Source organism: Natrix helvetica (assembly GCF_964273705.1).
Source record: "Natrix helvetica genome assembly, chromosome: 2".
NCBI lineage: Eukaryota > Metazoa > Chordata > Lepidosauria > Squamata > Natricidae > Natrix > Natrix helvetica.
Genome location: NC_138552.1, coordinates 298,294,945 through 298,314,717, shown reverse-complemented (window position 1 = coordinate 298,314,717; position 19,773 = coordinate 298,294,945). Strand labels below are relative to the sequence as shown.

The 19,773-nt window shown below is 56.2% G+C and overlaps 2 protein-coding genes across 3 annotated transcripts; one reads left to right on the top strand and one right to left on the bottom strand.

Moving 5' to 3' along the window:
* Positions 1-290: 290 nt before the first annotated feature.
* Positions 291-9,360, top strand: VMA12 (vacuolar ATPase assembly factor VMA12). The gene is made up of 6 exons (XM_081944908.1): positions 291-496; positions 2,518-2,591; positions 5,595-5,684; positions 7,336-7,378; positions 8,143-8,255; positions 8,767-9,360. Exons 1-6 carry the CDS (start codon positions 316-318, stop codon positions 8,860-8,862), a joined length of 597 nt encoding a protein of 198 aa, XP_081801034.1. The 5' UTR covers positions 291-315; the 3' UTR covers positions 8,863-9,360.
* Positions 9,361-10,092: 732 nt separating this feature from the next.
* VTN (vitronectin) lies at positions 10,093-15,081 on the bottom strand. 2 transcript variants are annotated; one of them, XM_081941213.1, is made up of 9 exons: positions 14,832-15,066; positions 13,106-13,225; positions 12,281-12,492; positions 12,169-12,250; positions 11,615-11,754; positions 11,372-11,528; positions 11,087-11,239; positions 10,678-10,971; positions 10,093-10,265 (listed from the first exon to the last, which is right to left on the bottom strand). In XM_081941213.1, exons 1-9 carry the CDS (start codon positions 15,061-15,063, stop codon positions 10,153-10,155), a joined length of 1,503 nt encoding a protein of 500 aa, XP_081797339.1. In that variant the 5' UTR covers positions 15,064-15,066; the 3' UTR covers positions 10,093-10,152. The 2 variants fall into 2 exon arrangements, with proteins under 2 accessions (XP_081797339.1, XP_081797338.1); XM_081941212.1 differs by having other exon boundaries at positions 12,169-12,492; positions 14,832-15,081.
* Between the last annotated feature and the right edge of the window lie 4,692 nt (positions 15,082-19,773).

The following is a 19,773-nucleotide window of genomic DNA, read 5'->3' as shown; positions in this document are numbered from 1 at the left end:
TCCGGGCCGCCTCCTTTTGCCAGAGGACTCGGCCCGGCTCCCCATGCGCCTCATGACGGCGCGTCAAGGAGGAGACCTCAAAGAGGCCCCAAAAAGGAGCAGCCGAGCAAGAATAGAAATGGATGTCTCAAGCGTCCCTGGGCGCTGCCTGCGGACGCCTCTAGAGGGCGCTGGGAGGAAAGGGGAGATGAGGCGGCCAGATGGGACCCGGAAGCTGCTTCCGGGTGATGAGGAGTTCCCCTCTTCTACTGCTCCGTCTCCCCGGCAACGCCGCCTCCCCGGCCGGAAATCCACCGGTCATGTGACCGTCTCAAAATGGCGTCGTCCCTCAAGGCCGGGCAGCCGCTGCGCCGCTTTTTATCGAGCCCCGCGGCGATCGGCGTTCCCGAAGCGCTGAGAGCGGAGCTAGCGGCGGCCCCGGCCGAGGGCGGCCTGCCTTTCGCGCTCCTCCGGAAGCTCCAGCGGGCCCTGCGGGAGGAAGGCGCCTCGGCGGCCGGTGAGTCTCTCCCTCCGTCCCGGGGGTTCAGCTCCCGCCGCCTCCAGCCGGGCTGGGTGGGCTCCGGGGACAGCCTCCCTGCTTCTCCCCAGGGCAAAGGGAGGGAGGCGCGTTCGGATTGCACGTCTCCCTCCCCGTGGCCGCAAATGGCAGATAGTCCTCGACTTACAGCCGTAGTTGAGCCCCAGATCTCTCTTACTAAGCAAAGCAGCCGTTAAGTGAGCCTTGCCCCCATTCTACCATCTTCCTTGCCCGAGTTATTGGGTGAAGCACTGCAGCTGAAACTGCAGACAGCCACTTGTCAGAAATGGTATGGGGGCTCCTGCTTGAGCAGGGGGTTGGACTAGATGACCTCTAAGGTCCCTTCCAGCTCTTGTTATTCTGAACAGTTGTTAAGTTAGTAGCAAGGTTGCTAAGCGATTCTGGCTTCCCCATTGACACTACTTTGTTAGAAGGTCCAAAAGAGGATCACCCAGGATGCTGCAATGGTCGTAAGTGTGAAAATAGGTCATAAATAATTTCAGTACCACTTCCAAAAGGTCACTAAATGAATGGTTGTAAGTCGAGGACTGCCTGTAAAAGTGGTTTTAGGATGTGGCCTACCTCAAAGGGCTGTTGTCAATTTTGCAATTGTGAAGATGTCTCCCCACCCCGCCTGTGTCCCAGAGAGGGGTGTGTATGTGTGTGTGTCTGTCTGCCAACGCACACTAATGGTTAACAGCTGGAAACATCACTTAGGAGGAGCCCCTGAAAAATACTTAAACTCAATGATGTGAGAGCCAGTTGGGAGATTGGCAAAAGGACAAGACTAGAGACCAGCACAGCGGCCTTGGCTAGGAAGCCAGCTGGGTGACCTTGAGCCAGACACACACACACACACACACACACACACAGAGTTCTAGGAAGCAGCAATTGCCAAACCACTTTTTTTTGGGGGGGGGGGGAATGTTGGTAAGAAATCTAGAGACTTGTCCAGGCAGTTGTCAGAAATCTGACTCCAAAAGCATCAAACCCCCCAAAATTCAAAAATACTGATTTTACATTACAGCTCTGTAAGAAATTCATACATATATTTTTAAGTACAGTAACTCTCTGAGAGAGAAGCCTAGAGTTCATGTTGCCTGCAATTTAAAATCAATAGAATTCTTTTTTTGTCCTATAAGATTCTCTAACACACTGTATGATTCACCCTGTTGTTGTACCACTGAAAATCCCAGGCTGATACTTACTTGCTTTCCAAGATGTGCTTGTTTCCAGGACTTAACCCAAATTGTCCGGCAGAAGGCAAGCCCTGGCCCACCATTGCAATGGTCCCAAGGTAGTAAATGAACTCCTTGGGTTCCAGAATGTTGTTTCCCAGGTGGCCTATACTGTATTTTGCTGCACTTGTTTGCACAGTGGTTCAGTGTGGCTGCATTTTAAGAAATAAATGATGGCGCTGGGATTAATTTAAGAAAAGCTGCTCTGATACTTTGAAGAAGCAAAGTATAACTAACAAACTAACAGCTTTGCTGTTGAGAAAAGCCATGGCTCTTCTAGGGAAGCATGACATTTTGGGGGTGATTCCTAATGTCAAAGACATTTTTTAAAAGAGTTTTATTATTTTTTAGTTACAAGAATAAACATTCCATCTTTCCTCACCCAGTGTGTCGCCTGGGTACAAATATCTCTGTGAAACACCGTTCCTCTTTTGCAACATCTTTCACATTCATATTAACATTATTCCCCTAAGTTTAGTATTATAATACGTTGCACATTTAAACGTTATGAAACTCTCCATTTTCCTTCGTAATATCTTCAAAGGCATGTTTTTTAAATAGCTACACTTTCAGGGTCCTATCTGGTCACAGTTTTTATTGCACTTTGTGTAGTGCCAGGTTCAGGCTTTGCTTGATTATTAACCTGGAAGCGGCCATCATCCTTGGGCTGAAAAGATCGGATTTTGCCCCACTTCCTGCCCTGCAGACTTCAGGGCCAGGATTTCTGATGGAAACGTTTTGCCTCCATTTTCTCTCTCTCAGGTCCTCCAGTATATCTTCATGAACTGCTGGAAGGCAGTGAAATCTTTCTCCCTGAAGTGACAGAACCACCCAGGGTACGTATCGGGCATGACAGCTAGTCCTCGACTTACGACAGTTCATTTGGTGACCATTCAAAGTTACAACAGCACTGAAAAAAACTTATGACCGTTTTTCACCCTTACGACCATTGCAACATCCCATGTCGTGTGATCAAAATTTCGACTCAAAATACAAACAATTGGCTCATATTTATAATGGCCCGTGTGTGTGTGTGTGTGTGTGTGTGTGTGTGTGTGTGTGACATGATCCCCTTTTGTGACCTCCTGACCAGCAAAGTCCACAGGGAAGCCGGATTCACTTAGCAACCATCTCACTAACTTAACAATTGCAGTGATTCATCTAACAACTGTGGCAAGAAAGGCCATAAAATGGGGCAAAGTTCGTTTAAATGCCTCACTTAGCGACAGAAATGTTGGGTTCAATTGTCGGCGTAAGTTGAGGATTACCTGCATTTATTATTTTTTAATTTCCAAAGAGAGAGGGAAATACTCAGGGAAGGGGGATGCAATGCAGGGAAGCCCCCTCCCAGGGGTGTGTGGGTTTCTTTGAGGTTTCTGTGCCTTTAGACTACAGTCAGCAAAAGTTCCCATTAAGTTTTCCCCTATTTTAACCTCAAGCGAGCTGAGCGTAAGTATAACTCTCATGGGATAACTGTCCTCTGGCTCCAGTGGGCTTGCCTTGCCTCATTCACGATGGCAGAAGAGGCCTTTTCCGGAGCCCATCGGCCGAGGGGGTTTGGCTGCCTGCATCAGGGAGAAGAACTGTCTCTGCTGCAACATCTGGACTGTTGTAGTGAGATCTGTCTTTACCCTCGTTCAGCCGGTTGGTTTGGGCCTCTGGTGGAGAGGCATTGGCCTGGGTGTGGTTGCCCGAACAAGAGGCAAATGTCCACCTCTGGGCCCTCTGCACTCTTGACTTCCATCGCTTGTTTCTTTCATGCTTGCTAATCTTAATGCTTTGAGTGCCTTCATGTCTCTGATTTATGCTATTGGAAGCCTCCAGGAGTCTCTCTAGGCCCAGGATGGGGAGCCTATGGCTCTCTCCGCGCACGTCAGCCATCGCGCGGGCACCCACCTCCCACCGGCCAGCTGAGTTTCAGGTCTCTGCCATGCATGCATGGGGTGGGTGTGGGTGTGGGTGTGGGAGATGCACGTGCACACAAAGGGGAACTGACACGCAGGAGCGGGGGTGTCCTTTGCCCCCATTTTTGGTCCCAGGAGGCTTCAGGGAGGTCTGCTAGGCCCAAAACAGGGTTTGTGTGGGGGTCGTGCATGCATGTGCGGGGGGCTCATGGGATGGTGTCACGCACACATTGCCTTATGGGTGTGGGCCCGCAAGGACAAAAAGGTTAGCCGTCCCTGCTCTAGACCATGAGACGGAAGGAAGGACGGACCCAGGAGGCAAAGCACAAAGGGCAGGCCCCCTGCAGCTTTTCCCTTTGTCCCCCAAATGTAGCATCCAGGCAGGCCACTTTTCATCGTAGGACCATAGAGTTGGAAGGGACAGAGAGGGTTCCTGACCGATGACCCCAAAGCCTCCAGTGAAGGAGAACGTGTGGTAGCCCCTTTGACTGGCTGGCCCTCCACAGTCTGGCGGTTCCTCCTGATGCCTCGGCTGGGTTTTTTTCCTTGCAGTTTCTCCCCCTGGTTCTCGTCCTGCCTTCTGGGACAACGGAGGAGGAGCCCACTCCCTCTTTTCCGGTGGCAAGCCCTCTGCTAGTTGAACATCCCTTCCGTCTCCCTTCTGTAGGCTAAACCTATCCAGATCATTGGACTCTTCCTCCGGTCAAGGAGCTCTTACTTTCCTCACCACCTGGACAGTGTTCCTCTCTCTCTGAATTTGCTCCCGTACGCGATTGCCCCATTTGAACTGGGGCACCAAGAACTGAACTGAACGGAGGACCTCTGTGGAACAGCCTCTTCCCTCCAGAAGTTGCCGGGGCTCCATAACTGGATGTTTTTAAGAACAGACTGGACCTGTCTGGAAGGGTTGAGGGTAAAAGTGTTCAAACTCGGGAACTTTAAGACTTGTTTAAGCAACGCTCTCTACATGGGGCTTCCCTTGAAATGCACTCGGAGACTGCAGTTGGTCCAGAATGCTGCCGCGCTGGTGATTATGGGGAGTACTAGGTACTCCCATGTGACACCGCGAGCTGCACTGGTTTCCTGTGGTCTATCAGGTGCGTTTCAAGGTCCTGATTACGATCTTTAAAGCGCTCCATGGCTCAGGACCTAGTTACCTGCGGGATCGTATTCTGCCCCATACATCCCTACGACCCATCCGCTCGCACAGAGAGGGACTCCTCCAGGTGCTGTCCACCAGACAGTGCCATGGGGCGGCGCCTAGGAGCAGAGCCTTCTCTGTGGCGGGCCCAGCCCTGTGGAATGACCTCCCTCCGGATATTAGGACCACCACTGACCTCCGCTCCTTCCGTATAAAGCTCAAGACCCACCTATTCCAAATAGCTGGCCTGGCTCAACCATAACTTCATAACGCTCCTGACGGGTTTTTTAATTGGTAATTTTATTTAATGGGATTTTAAACTGTGTTTTTTAATTGTCTTCACTTATTAATCTACCTCCTCCATGCACATGTATATGTCTTTGTTTCTTATGTATGTATGTTGTCTTTATCTGTTTTTTATTTGCTTTGACTGTACGCCGCCCCGAGTCCTTCGGGAGAGGGTTGCGGCTAATCAAATAAAATTATTATTATTATTATTATTATTATTATTATTATTATTATTATTATTATTATTATTGTGGACTTCGGTTCCCAGAGCTGGCTGGGGACTTCTGGGAGCTGAAGTCCACAAGTCTTAAAAGTTCCATGGTTGGACCCAACTGGTCTCCGACCTCCTGCTCGATGAGGTGGTTGTACCAGAAGACCTCCAAGATACCTCACAGCTCCGTTACCCTGTTAAGTGGGATCTGACCAGGAGAGAATAGACTACAACCATATTTTTGTGAAATGTGTGTCCATTTCTGAAATACCTTGTGCTGCTCTTTCTGTTTCAGAACCCAGAATTAGTGGCCAGGCTGGAGAAGATCAAAGCTCGGTTGGCGAATGAGGAATACAAGCAGATGACGAGAAACATCAACTGCCAGGTCAGGGGGACGTGCAGAGCTAGAGCTGTTTAATTATTGGATTTTTATCCCTCCTTTATTATTTTATAAGTAACTCAAGGCGGCAGACCCAAAAGAGCTTTTCAAAAGGCAACAGCTTTTTTTCCTTGAAGATGTTTAGCTTCACATCCAAGAAGCTGCTCCTGTTTCGGGGAAAAAATCTCAAGAAAATAAATATTTAAGGGGGATTCTCCGTCCTTCGTCAGGTGCTGGTTGTCCCAAAGGTGTTTTTTTTTCTTTTTCAAGAGGCAACTGGACTTTCTGGTTTTCCCTCCAAGGCGTTTTCTCTTCTCATCCCAGAAGCTTCTTCAGCTCTGACTGGATAGTGGGGAATGGAAGCTCAGGAGGATCTTAAGCCAACACAACATAAATACACACTTCAAACCTAAGAACACACAAAGGCAGAAGCTTGTCCACCCCAAGGATAAAACACCCAGACACAAACTGAGCCACATGGTATATGTAGTCCAGTGCAGTGAGCCATGTGGGGATTTGTACATTGGGGAAACAAAGCCACCCCTTCATAAACGATGGAACAAACCCATCAGGGCAAGACTCGGCACTTCCATCTGCATTCCAAAGCCAAAGGCCCTCTTTTGAAGACTACAAAGCCCATGTTTTGGACAGAGAGGACTGCCGCTTTGAAAGAGGGGTCCAAGAGGCCCCTCTATGTGAAATTTGAACGGCCCTCTCTCAATGGAGGGGGAGGGAGGGATACAAACTCATCTATCTCCAGTCTACAACTCAGTCCTTTCAGCAGTTCCAAGAAGGCTCACCTATTTGCCCCACTCAGGTGACCCCGAGGACACAGGTAAACCTCCAGGTGGCCTCAACGACTCTCTAAAAGGAGGCAAATGACCAGCTCTCAGGAGTATAGACCCTTCCATTCAGTCCCACCGTCCAGTCAGAACTGGGGAAGCTTCTTGGGTGAGAAACGAAAGGTCTTCAAAGAAAAAAACGGAAAGTCCAGTTGCCTCTTGCAAAAGCCCCTTTGGGGCTACCAATGTTATTTCCCTGAGTTCTCTGTCTGAGCAACTCATGGCACCGATGGAAGATAATACTTGTAGCTCCCTGTGGGAAATGTGGACTCCCTGGTGCTATCGGAGCAGGGGTGGCTTTCTTGCAGACGTTTCATTACCCAGCTGGGTAACATCATCAGTGCATGCAACCACCCACTACCTCATAGCAACCCCTCATCAAGGGCTGCAGGAAAAAGAAGAAGGCACATCTGGAAGGGAGCCTAGCCAGGAGGAGGAGGAGGAGAACCAAGCACCGCGGCCAATGCTTTGCCTCCTGAGATGCAGGGAGGGTGGCCCCAGGGAGGCCCTTCTCCCTTCAGCCTGGACTGGCCTTGGCCATCTGGGTCCGCTTGAGGGGCTCCAATGGCCAGTGGCTGAGCCTCTGCTCTGCACGCACAAACGCACCCCCCCCCCAGGGGCCTGCAGCACCAGATGCCCTGCAGCCGAGGCCGGCCTGTGCAGGGGGGGGCAGGGCAGCTGAGGAGCCTGGGCGCTGCGTAGGCCGGGGCCTCCTTCAGGCTGAGCGCTGGTTCTTGGCCGGCTGACGAGGGGCGGAGGGAGGAGGGCTGGCCCTGGGTTGAGAAGTGACGGGGGTCTTCTCTTCCCCCTCCAAGGAGCCGAACCCCCATGGGACCCTGGCTGATCTCGGGAGGCAAGGTGAGTCGCTGCTCCAAAGGCCGGCGGACGTTTAGGTGGGGATGGGTCTGTCTCACCTCAGTGAAGATGGATGGCAGATGGCATCCCTTGGGGGACTAAGCCCCCCCTCCCCCCGCCCCGGAACATCTCTGGCCCCAGCCCCCATGGAGTGGGGTTGGCCCCCACCCTCCTCGCCTCCCAGAATGGCTTAAGAACCCAGCTCTGCCTCTTGGCCTGGGGCTCCAATGGGGGGTGGGGGGATAGATTAACAGTCCCACCTCATCCTGCTCCCTCCCTGCCCATCTTTTAAGGGGGGCTCAGCATTTGTGTCTTTAGTTCTTATCTTTTTCAAGGTTGTAAGCCCAGAGGGGCCCCTGATGACACATAAATGTTACAAAAAACATAAATACCCCTCAGAACTCTTGAAGCCCTTCAGCAACCTTTTGTTTTGGGGGGGGGGATCTGTGAGCCCTAATGAGATGCCTCTCAGGATCCGGACTCAATGCGTCAAGGAGGCCAAAAGGGGTGGGGGGGGAACAGTGGGCAGTCCCATCCGGGGGTTGGGCTCTGTGGCTGTCTTCCCGGGGGTTGCTGAACTGCAGGTCCCAGCATCCTTTGCCCAGGGCAGGGATGCTGGGAGTTGTAGTCAGCATCCTCGGGGGGAGGGGGCCCTGCGGGTGCTTCCCTCCGAAACAGGGTGAGGCTCTTTCAGTTCCTGGCCGGCCACTGGCACAGCTGGCAAGAGCAGCAACGGAGTGGGCCGTTTCTCCTCCTCTCCCCCCCAGTCAGGTCAGCCAAAGCGGTGACCGTCACCCTCATCAACTTCCTCGTGACGGTGGGGGCCACCTTTGCCTGTGCCTTCCTGGGCAGCCAGTACTTCTTCACCGAGACGGCAGCGGTGAGTAACTCCTGGGCGGCTGGAGGGGCCACGGGAGCCCTTGGGGGGGCCAGTCGCTTGGGGTCCCCTTAGAGCCGGGGGGGAGGGGGGCAGGAGGAGGTTCTTACAGGGAGTCCCCCCCCACTTCCCTCCCCTCCCTCGACTTATGAGGGACGGTTGAGCCCAAGATGCCATGGAGATAAGCAAGACGGTTGTCATGTGAGCTTTGCCCCATTTTGCGACCTTCCTTGCCATCGTCGTTAAGGGAGTCCCTGCAGTTGTTAGTCAAACGGTTCTCAAATGAATCCAGCTTCCCCACTGGCCTCTCTTGTTCGACAGTCGCAAAAGGGGATCAGGTGACACCCCCCCCCCCCCCGGTCACTGCAGGGGTCGTACATCCAGGCCACTTGCCCAATTTTGACCTGGGAATGCCGCAACCGTTGTGAGTGTGGAAGCCCTTTGCCTCCAGCAGTAATGGGGGGGGGAGGGGGCCAAGAGGCAGAACTGATCCCCCCCCCGTTTTTCCTTCCAGCGGGTGATTGCAGCCGTGATCGCGGCCTCCGTGGTGGGCCTGGCGGAGCTGTACGTGATGGTGCGGGCCATGGAAGGGGAGCTGGGGCAGCTGTAGGCCAGGGCTGGGCTCCCAGAAGGCCCTGCAGACGGTTGCTGTGGCTCCCCCTCGCCCCAGGGAGGGGGCATCCGGAACCCCGACCTTCCCCAGATCCCCGAGGGGCCGCTCAGGAGGAAGGAGCCCCCCGCCCAGCAGGGACAGAGCTCTGCCTTCCCCAGCCCTGTTGCTTCGCCAGCTGGGCCCCCAGCGGTCTCCTCCCCACAGCTGCCGAGGGCTTTCTCCTGGGGTCCCGGAGGGAGGGTGCGGGGGGGGGGGGCAGAAAAGCCGCTTCCCTCCTTGGGGCTGCTGGCCCCATCAATCGCCAGAGGGAGGGAGCCCCTGCTCGCCCCCCTTTGTGGGACTTTGGGGGGGGGAAGCAAGGGCCTTGCCTGCTCACCTGGGGAGGGTCTCCCCACAACTTTGTGCTCCGGCTACCACATTCGGGGCCCCTGTGATGACACTGGATCTTTGTCTTGTGCAATAAAAAGTAACTGGTGAAACTGGTGTGTCGGACTCTGCAGGGCAGCTCCTCTGAGCATCCCCCAAGGGAGGGGGGGGGCTGCCCCCCATTTGTGCACGTTGGTGGGTGAGGGGCTCCTTGATCCCTGCGACCCACCGGCTGCCTGGGAACAGGTGGGGGTGGCCCCGCTCCCCCTCTTTCTCCTACATGCTTCCATCTCCACCTGGTACGGTTGTCCTCTGCCAGCTCTCCCCCCCCCCTGCCCACCTCTCTGCCAGGCATGGCACTGCCCTCCCCTGCTGGTGCTGCTCCTCCTCTGCCCAGGCCTGTCCTCCCCCCCCCCCAGTTTCTCAACCAGCCCCTCCAGCTAGATTGTTCTGGAGGGGCAAATAAGATCCCCTGAAGTGGGGAGGGAGGGTAACACGAATTAATTTTTATCTTGTCTTTATTACTTTGTCAGCAACTGAAGGCAGCCAACGCCTCCTTCCTATCTCCCCCCCCCCCTCCCACAACAACCACCGAGGAGGGCTGAGCTGAGAGAAAAGGACTGGCCTAAAGTCCCCCAGCCGGCCGGCTTTCCCTCTCCGGACACCCCCCCCCCCCCGGCCTGGACAGCCGAGGAAGGTCTGCACAAGTTTTAGCAACGCCAAAGAGGAAGGGAGGAGGGTGAGGAGGGGAGGGTGTCAGCTCACCCTGCAAGGCTCCCTCTTCAGAGGCAAGCCCCCCTCTCCCCCATTCCTGAAGGGCCCCCAGGACCCCCCCTCCCCCTTGCCCAAGGAGACAGAGGCTGGCTGGGTGGGAGGCTTTATTGGGCTGGTCAGGAAGTCCAGGGGCCTCCGTGGCCGAGCTCAGAGCAGGTCCTCGGAGGGGCAGCCCAGCCAGTATTTGGCGATGGGGCGGGGGTACCTGGGATAGACCCAGTCCACCCGCCGCGTGTGCAGGTTGACCCGGTAGTACTTGTCTGGAAGAGAAAGGTCAAGGGTGGTCAGCCCCAAGAGCCCCAGCACCCCTCTGGCCGCAGTCCTGGGCAGATACCCTTCCCTTGAACCCAGGGGGGGGAGGGGGATTAGGGCAGCTTTACCACCCTGAACTTCAGCTCCCAGAATTCCTCAGCCGGTTTCCCTGAAGCTGCCAGGGGTGCAGGAATTTTGGGAGTTGAAGTCCACAGATCCTGAAATTGTGAAAGCTGCTGCCCCCCCCCCCCCCGCAGAACCTACAGGGGGGCGGCCGCTTCTGGGAACATGGACACCCTCCCCTCTAAAGTCCCGCCAGGACCCCTGTTGCAACGCAGGGGAGAGTAATGGGCCTTGTAGTCCAGGAGTTCCGTAAGAGAATCCAAGGGGACTTTTAAGGGGGTGGGGTGGGGGGCTCACCGTCCACGAAGAAGTAGGCGCTCTGGGTGGGCTGGCAGGAGGAGAGCAGCCAGTCGCCGTCCGAGGACTCGGAGCTGATGCCGCCCAGCGGCTCCCAGAAAGCCGACGCGTCCCAGCGGCCCCAGCGCTGCCGCAGGTGGTACTTCTTGCGGTGGCGGCGGCGGGAGGCCCTGCGGCGGGGGGCCGGGCCGGAGGGGCTCTGCGCCACGTAGATCCTGCCTAGCATGGCAGCGTCCAGCCGGGAGGGCAGCCCGCGCCAGTCGCGCCCCGTGTAGCGCGCTCGGCTGGCCTCACCTGCGGGCGGGAGGAGGCGAGGGGGGGGTGTCGGTGAGCAGCGCCGCCGGAGGGGGGAAGCCCAGCCCTCCCCCTCCCTCCTTCCCTCCCCCTTCCCTCCCTCCCCCCAGCTGACCTGGGCGGCCGCCCCCGAGGAGCAGGCGGAAGACCTCCTCCCAGCTGTCCTGCTTCAGCCCCGCGTAGTGGCCGAAGACCAGCGAGGGGCTCGTCTGCTCGCACTCGGCGCGGCTGGGCTGGTGGGCGAAGTCGTAGGACCAGTAGCGGCTCCCTGCCACGAGAGCCCCGGGCGCCGTCAGACGGCCGCCGCCCCTCCCGGCCCCTCCCGGCCCCTCCCGGCCCTTGGGCAGCGGGCGGAGGGGTGGTGGGGTGCCCCCCCGCCGCCCCCCCCCGCCCCGGGCACCTTTGAAGAAGTAGACGCGCTCGCTGGCCAGGTAGTCCTGGGCGGGCAGGGCGAGGGCGGCGTCCAGGTGGTCTGGGATGCCGCCGAAGCCCTCGGAGATGTTGCGGGGGAAGTCGGCCTCCAGGCGGCCCTCGTCGAAGCGCCAGTAGCGGCTGCCCTGCGGGGCGGAGGGCGGAGGGCGTTGGGGCGGCTGCACCCAGGAGCCCCGGGCCCTCCCGCCTCCCCCCCGCCTCCCCCCCCTACCTGGAAGAGGTAGGTCTTGCCCTGGCAGTTGACGCGGGTGAAGGCGGCGTCGATGGGGCCGTCGATCCCCCAGACGTCCCGGATCAGCTTGGGGTAGCCCGGCCGGGCGCTCTTCTCGTCCAGCTCGTACAGGTACTTCCCTGCGCCAGAGGGGAGGCAGGTGAAGAGGCTTTTGGGACCCCCCCCCACTCTCCCCTCCCCCGCCTTTTAGATCCCGGACCCCACGGCCCCACCTTGGTGCATCTCCTGCCCTCCACAGAAGCAGCCCCCCTCCCCCCCATGCGCTGGAGATAAGTGCGGAGCAGTGAAGGATAAGGCTTGGGGGGAGGGCTTGCGGGGGGGGGGCTCCACCCTTTGGCATGGGCCTCATGGGAGCAAGGGCTTCGGGAACCCCTCTCCCTTCAGGGGGTGGGGTGCGGAGCAACAATACAGAGTGCTCCCCCCAAACAGAGGCTGTCGCTCCCCCTTCCAGGGTGCTAGAAGAGTGAAGGCCGGGCGGGGGGAGCCAGCCAAGGGAGGGGGCTTTGATGTGCCCCTCCAGCTCGGCTGCCTACCTCGGAAAGCGAAGATGGAGCCGTTCTTCAGGCTGGTGAAGGCGTCAAAGGGCTCCCCGCTGCACAGGGTCTCCTCCTCCTCCTCCTCCTCCTCCCCTGACTTGGCCGCAGCCTCCGTGGTGTCCCAGGGGCCTCTCTCCGTGGGGCCCACGGACCACATCTCGTCTTTTGTCCGGCCATAATAATCTGTGGTGGCCTGCTCCTCCACAGGGCTCTCGGTGGCCTCCGTGGGGGAGAGGGTGGGCACTGGGGCCGTGGCGTTGGCCACGTCGTAGTAGTCCTGGTAGTCGTCCTCTGGCTGGAGAAAGACGTCCCCTCGGGTCACTGTGAGGGGGGGGGAAGGGCGCCAGAAGCAAGGATTAGGGAGGGGGCATGGCAGTAGCCTTCCAGCATTTGCCCCAGAGAAGAGGGGGTCGGCCTATTCTCTAGGCCCCAGAGGGCAAGAGATAACAGCAGAAGATCATCAAAGAGAAGGAAATGAGGAAACCAATGGCTGGGGGATTCTGGGAGTTGAAGTCCACAAGTCTTAAAGGGCACAAGATTGGATTGCTCTAGGACAAAGGAGTGGGGTGAGCTAAGGGGGCCACTGCGGGTCCAAGTGCTGCACGCAGCATATGGCAGAGCTGGGACCGTGCCCAGATGGTAGCCAAGAGACTAGCCCCTCCCCTTCCCTCCCCATCACCAGATGCCTTTTGCAGGAAGGGGCCTTGTTTGGGGGAGACGTGGGGCCAGTTGCCTAAGCCAGGACACAGGGGAGGAAGGGGCCCTGGCACTGCTCGGTTGGCAGCCAAGGAAAGGGCTTGAAGCAGCCCACCCCCAGCTCCCCCACCCCCGTGGATCCCAGCTCCCCCCCCCCCTTCCTCTGCCAGGGAGCTTGATCTCAGGTCTGCCCCCCCCCACCCCCCAGTTGGCAACGGGTGCCCCCTGCTGCTCCCACCTTTGGCTCTGCAGGTGCTGGCGTAGTCGAGGCAGCAGCTCTGGTAATACAAGCAGAGGTCATCGCACTGGCACTTCTTCTGGCTGTCAAAGCCCTTGTCACAGCGGCCCTCGCAGGACTCTGGAAGGCAGAGGGAGAGGCAGCAGCCGTGGGCATTTTGTGGGGAAAGGGCTACCTGTGGATTTTACCCCACTCGTCATTACGAACCACGGCTCCGTTTCAAGGCCATTGAACCAGCACTCTCCCAAGACATTTCCTCCGTCATGTGGCCAGCGCAACGTCACGGAGGGCTGTTACTTTCCCACCAAGGTGGTACCTATTTATCTACTAGCATTTGCGTGCTTTCAAAGTGCTAGGTTGGCAGGAGCTGAGGCGAGGATGGGAGCTCTCCCATTGCGTGGCGCTCGGTCTCGAACCTGGGGTGCCGGCTTTGCATCCAACGATCCCAGTGTCTTAACCGCTGAGCTACTGCGCCGCTCCTATTTTGTGGGATGGGTCTCCAAATTTTGGAAGCCCCCTGAACCTGTCTCTTGGGGATGGACACAACTGCCAGGAAGCCACCAGCACAAGTTGCCCGGCAGAATGTAGGGGTTCCCCTGAGCTCCCTTGGTGACCCAGCGGGCTCTTAGCCTTGCTGGCAATGGGGCTGCCCTGGGAGCCCCTCTGCCAGGAGACCTCCCGTTGGGAGTTGGTTGGCCACCGAGAGAAGAGCCTGCTAGACATCGGTCTAATCCAATAGGAGCCTGCCCATGTTCTGGCCCAGCTGCAGTGGGAGCGGCTCCCCCGGGACATCCCCCCCCCTCTGATCTGCCTCCCTCTCCAACCCTTAACCCTTGGGGTCCAACAAGGCTGTCTCTGAGCACGGACGTGCCGTTTGGTGACCCCAGGGATTCATCAGGTCCTTCATATTTCCTGACAGTGAGAACAATCAACCAGTGGAAGGACTTGTCTCCAGAGGTTGTGGGAGCTTCATCACTGGGGGGTCTTCCAGAAGAGACTGGACAGCCATTTGTCTGGAATAGGATAAGGATGTCCATCTAACCATGGGAATTCTGGGAGTTGAAGTCCACAAGTCTTAATGTTCCCACGGTTGGACACCTCCGGTGTAAGATCTTCTGCTGAAGCAGGGGGTTGGACTAGAAGACCTCCAAAGTCCCTTCCAATTCGTTTATTCAGTTCTCTTTCTGACCACATGCATCAAGCCCCAAAAGAAAGTCTGGAGCAGTGTAGGATCTCCAGCCAGAGGCAGGGGGTTGGACTAGAAGACCTCTGAGGCCCCTTCACACTCTGTTATTCTGTTCTATTAAAATCTCATATCCAACCACTTATTTTCTAAGCCACCCAGAGTCATAGCAGGTGAGTGGCAAACAAATTTCACAACAAACGAATAAAAGCTGAGCTGAGGGCCTTCCCCACCTCTAGTAAAATGTCCCTTTAAAACCAAAAACCAAGTTTTGGAAAGGGTGCTCCGTTGATGGAGGCTTACAAGAAACCCTCATTTGCCCAAGACGGTGTGACGGGCACGGGGTTGGACTAGAAGACCTCCAGGGTCCCTCCCAACCCCCCTGGTTCCATGATCCAAAATGTTGGGCAGCTTTCCTTCTCCAGGTGGGTTGCGGACAGAGCGGGCTGCTTCTTCTCCTCCTCCTGAATTCCACGGAGGCTCCCGGGTGCCCAGACGGGGTGAGGGTGGAGGGGCTGGGGAAGGGGGCAGCCTGGGACTCACCTTCAGCTGCGAAGGACCCGCAGAGGCTGCCCAGCAGCAGCGCCAGGCACAGGAGCTCCATGGTGGCCAGCAGCCGGCCCCTCGCCTTCTGGCTGGCCTGCCCAGCCTCCCCCACTCTAAACAAGCCTTGTTTGTTCAGCTGGGCCCCTCCTCGCTTGGAGGGAGCAAACACAGTTGGTGAGGTCATTGGCAGAGGGTCTTTGCCTCCCTGCCCTCCCCCTCCCCCTGGCATCTCTGCCCTCCCTTTGAAGGCTTTGAAAGGATCAAGAGTCCTCGGCCAGGAATAGGGGGGGGGGGGAGCCCTGCAGTGCTGGTTTTATGCAGGCATCAGAAATTGGGGCGAGATTGTGGTCTGCCGTTGCACCCCCATCCCTGAGCCTGGGAAACGGGGACCTCCCGCCGGCAGCATCGCTAGGCAACCCACCTGGCAGGGAGACGCTCAGTGCACCCACAGCTTTTGTCTCGGGGACGTGGGGGAGGGGAGCCTGATGGCACAAAGAAGGAAGCGCGGGTGGCTTGGCCAGGGCCTTGAGAAGAGCTGGAAGGGACCTTGGAGGTCCTCTAGCCCAACCCCTTGCTCAAGCAGGAGACCCTAAACAATTTCAGGCAAGGGTCTATCCAGTCACTTCTTAAAAGCCTCCAGGGATGGAGCTCCCACAACTTCTGGAGGCAGGAAGTTCCACTGATTAATTGTCTTCACTGTTGGGAAATGTCTCCTTAATTCCAGGTTGCTTCTCTCTTTAGTTAATTTCCGCTCATCCGCCTCCTGTCTTGCCTCCAGGGGCTTTGGAGAATGGATTTGAACCCCCCCCTTCCTTGTATTGGGGGTCAGATCCATTCAGATATTGAATAGATGTCCAGTATTGGAAGACAAAGTCCTTGTCTCCATTAAACCAATTCCTGCAATGGCTCTTCGTGTGTTTGAGCCTCATCTTCTTGTTTTTCAGGAAGTGGAAGTTTGCAGGTATGGAGAATGAGCGGAAGGCCGAAAGTGGCAGCCATGAAGCTCACACTTCAGAGGGCCACACAGACAAAGGGGAGCTGAAGTGAGGAGGGAGCCCACCTCAGCCGGGCTCTCAGCAGCAGCCCCCCCACCACCACAAAGAGAGGGGGGAGCCATGAAAGGGTGTGCAGCATTCATTCACTTTCGGTGCTGATGGCCTCCCTCTCCCCCCCCTCCCCCCCCCATGTGCAAACAGTGCCCCATGGAATTTGCTCCCTGGGTCGCTCCTGGATCAGAGCAGCTCCGTTATTCATTAACAAGGACCGGCTGCCTTCTAAAGCTCCTGCTTTGAAGATGTGTCCTTCCCACCCCCCTCCAAGCCCCCATCCCCACAGATTCTCACTAGTCCCTGCGGGTGCTGAGTGAATCGGCCCGTGCCTGTCGTGGAAATGAAGGCCGGGTGCCCCTCCTGGCCTGTTTTTAAAATGGACGGAGGGCTCTGAGCCCAAGGGGGGTCACATTTTAAAGAAGCTTTTTTTTTCAAAACCACTCCAGAGAATTTTCTCTTAAAGGGGACGTCGGATACGAGATGAGCGGTAAATACGTTTCATCAATGAGGAAATAAAGGAGACGGCTGGTCCCCCCTGCTAATTAAGGGGAATCATTTTGAAGGATCAGATGATGGAGTGTATCTCCAGATGAGGCCTTGGGGATCAGAGGAAGGGTCACATGTGGAGATAGGGCCCAGGTGTGGATGGAATGGACAGGAGAGTCAGGAATATGAATGCTGATGAAACATTTTCTCTTCATTTCTTTGCCTTGGCAATTAAGAGCTTTGCTCCTTTCCTGTCTCCCTCACTGAAGGGGGGGGGGGGAGAGTGGGGAGGGGTTGCTTCAGTAGACCAAAGTTTTAAACTGCTTTTACTTTACTCTGCGGAAGGAGGGGGGTCGCGGGGGAGCTGCCTCAGAAAAAACCTGTTTGTTCTTTTATTCTGCTCTGCAATAGTAAGAATGGGGGCTGCACATTAACAGAAGTTAGCACCTTAAAACCACTAGCCCAGGATGTTAGGAACTAGAATTGCTCGCTTACAAGAAAAACCCCCCAAGCCCCCATAGCTGGCACACTTTGCAAGGTACCCGTGACATGGGCTGAAAAACAGGCGACGTTTAGGTTTAGGTTTATTTGGATTTATATGCCGCCCTTCTCCCAAAGGACTCAGGGCGGCGTACAACATTAAAAACACACATCACAAAAGTTAAAAAAAAGATTAAACCCATTTCCAAAAAGACCAAACCGATTTTTTTTTAAAGAAACAATACATTTAAAATGAATTAAAATTAACATTAACATTAACAGGCCAGGCCGGCTTGCTAGAAAAGCCAACTTTTTAGGGCGCGTTGGAAGGACCGGAGGTCAAGGATTATGCGAAGCTCTGGGGGCAGCTCATTCCAGAGGGAAGGCTCTCCCACAGAGAAGGCTCTCCCCCTGGGGGTCACCAGCCGACACTGCTTGGCCGACGGCACCCTGAGGAGGCCAACTCTGTGGGATCGTACTGGACGGTGGGAGGCTACTGGTGGCAGTAGGTGGTCTCGCAGGTACCCTGGGCCTAAGCCATGGAGCGCTTTGAAGGTCATAATTAATACCTTGAATCGCACCAGGAAGACAACCGGTAACCAGTGCAGGCCGTCTAAAAGGGGTGTGACATGGGAGCACCTAGGTACCCCCATGACAACCCGCACAGCCGCATTCTGGACCAGCTGAAGCCTCCGGGTGCTCTTCAACGGCAGCCCCATGTAGAGAGCATTGCAGTAGTCCAGGCGAGAAAGGACGAGGGCATGAGTGACTGTGCACAAGGCATCCCGATCCAGGAAGGGGCGCAACTGGCGTACCAGGCGAACCTGGTGAAAGGCCCCCCTGGTCACGGCCGTCAGGTGTTCTTCTAAACTAAGCCGCGTATCCAGGAGGACTCCCAGATTGCGAGCCTTCTCTGAGGGGGCTAAAATTTCTCCCCCTATCGTCAAAGATGGAACGAGATATACAAATCGGGATGACGGGAATCACAGCCACTCAGTCTTGGAGGGATTGAGCTTGAGTCTGTTCCTCCACATCCAGATCCGCACAGCCTTCAGGCATCGGGACATCACGTCGAGGGCATCGTTTGGGTGGTTTGGGGTAGAGATGAAAAGTTGGGTATCATCAGCATATTGATGATACCGTACCCCAAAACCACGGATGATCTCGCCCAGCGGTTTCATGTATATGTTGAACAGGAGGGGTGAGAGAACCGACCCCTGGGGCACCCCACAAGTGACGCGCCTGGGGGTCGATCTCTGCCCTCCAGTCAACACAAACTGCGACCGATCCGACAGGTAGGAGGAGAACCACCGTAAAACCACCGTGGGTGCCCCCCACTCCCAACCCCCTGAGTCGTCGCAGTAGGATACCATGGTCGATGGTATTGAAAGCCGCCGAGAGGTCTAATAGGACCAGGACAGAGGAACAGCCCCTGTCCCGGGCCGGCCAGAGATCATCGACCAACGCGACCAATGCCGTCTCCGTGCTGTACCCGGGCCTGAAACCTGACTGAAACGGATCCAGGTAGACAGCTTCATCCAGGTACTGGGGAAGCTGACGTGCTACCACACTCTCGACAACCTTTCCTACAAAGCGAAGGTTGGAGACCGGACGATAATTGGCTAAAGAAGCTGGGTCCAGGGAAGGCTTCTTGAGAAGGGGTCTCACCACCGCCTCCTTCAAGGCGGTGGGAAAGAACTCCTCTCTCAATGAAGCGTTGGTAATCGCCTGGAGCCAGCCTCGTGTCACCTCCCGGGAAGCCGAAACTAACCAAGAGGGACACGGGTCCAGCACACAAGTGGCAGCACTGAGTCTCCACATAATCCTGTCCATGCCCTCGGGGGTCACAGGGTCAAACTCATCCCAGATTGTCTCCACAAGATTCATCCCCGTCGGCTCGCCCGAATCTACCCAGTCAGAGTCCAAGCCTGTCCGGATCTGAGCGATTTTATCCTGCAGATACTGAACAAATTCTTCAGCCCTACCCTGCAAGGGGTCTTCCCCAGTTCCTTGGTTAAGTAAGGAGTGGGTCACCCTAAACAGGGCGGCTGGGCAGTTATCTGCGGACGCAATAAGAGCGGAAAAATATTGCCGTTTTGCCGCTTTTATCGCCACTAAGTAGGATTTAATATGAATTCTTACTAGTGTTCGATCAGATTCGGACCGGCTGGCCCTCCAGACACTCTCTAGGCGTCTTTTCTGGCGTTTCATCTCCCGGAGCTCCTCGGTAAACCAGGGAGCCACCCGGGATCGACACCAGGTCAGAGGCCGCAAAGGCACAACACGATCCAAGGCCCCAGCGGCCGCCCTATCCCAGGCTTCCACTAGGGCTTCGGTCGAGTTGTGAGCAAGGGATTCAGGAAAAGTCCCCAAAAGTCGGGGTCCATCAGGTGCCTGGGGCGGAACCATCTAGTCGGTTCCCCCTCCCTGCGGCGAGGGGTAGCGGTATGGAAGTCAAGCCTGATGAGGAAATGATCAGACCATGACAAGGGTTGAATAGAAATATCCCCTAAATCTAGATCATTCATCCACTGCCCAGAGACAAAAATCAGGTCGAGCGTGTGTCCCCCATTATGGGTGGGGTCTTGAATTAACTGAGTTAGGTCCATAGCTGTCATGGAAGCCATGAACTCCCGAGCTGACTCGGATGTCTCGCCAATGGAAGGCAGATTGAAATCCCCCAGGACCATAAGCCTGGGGAAATCAACCGCCAATCCAGCTAAGACATCCAGCAGCTCTGGCAGGGCCGATGAAACATAGCAGGGAGACAGGTATGTAACAAAAAGGCCCACCTGAGCTCCAAGGCCCCACTTCACAAAGAGGGACTCACACCCGCCTATCTGAGGCACAGTGACCTCATGAGGTCTGAGACTTTCCCTAATAACCACCGCTACCCCCCAACCCCTGCCCTGGGCTCTCGGCTG

Excerpts from the sequence above, each read along its gene's own strand:
- VTN (XM_081941212.1), bottom strand. The coding sequence starts at position 15,063 with ATGCCAGGGGGAGGGGGAGGGCAGGGAGGCAAAGACCCTCTGCCAATG. Across the intron at positions 13,226-14,831 it reads CGGGTCCTTCGCAGCTGAAG|AGTCCTGCGAGGGCCGCTGT; the intron begins GTGAGTCCCAGG and ends TCTGCCTTCCAG. Across the intron at positions 11,755-12,168 it reads CTCCATCTTCGCTTTCCGAG|GGAAGTACCTGTACGAGCTG; the intron begins GTAGGCAGCCGA and ends CCTCTGGCGCAG.
- VMA12 (XM_081944908.1), top strand. The coding sequence starts at position 316 with ATGGCGTCGTCCCTCAAGGCCGGGCAGCCGCTGCGCCGCTTTTTATCG. Across the intron at positions 5,685-7,335 it reads CGAGAAACATCAACTGCCAG|GAGCCGAACCCCCATGGGAC; the intron begins GTCAGGGGGACG and ends TCCCCCTCCAAG. Across the intron at positions 7,379-8,142 it reads GGCTGATCTCGGGAGGCAAG|TCAGGTCAGCCAAAGCGGTG; the intron begins GTGAGTCGCTGC and ends TCTCCCCCCCAG.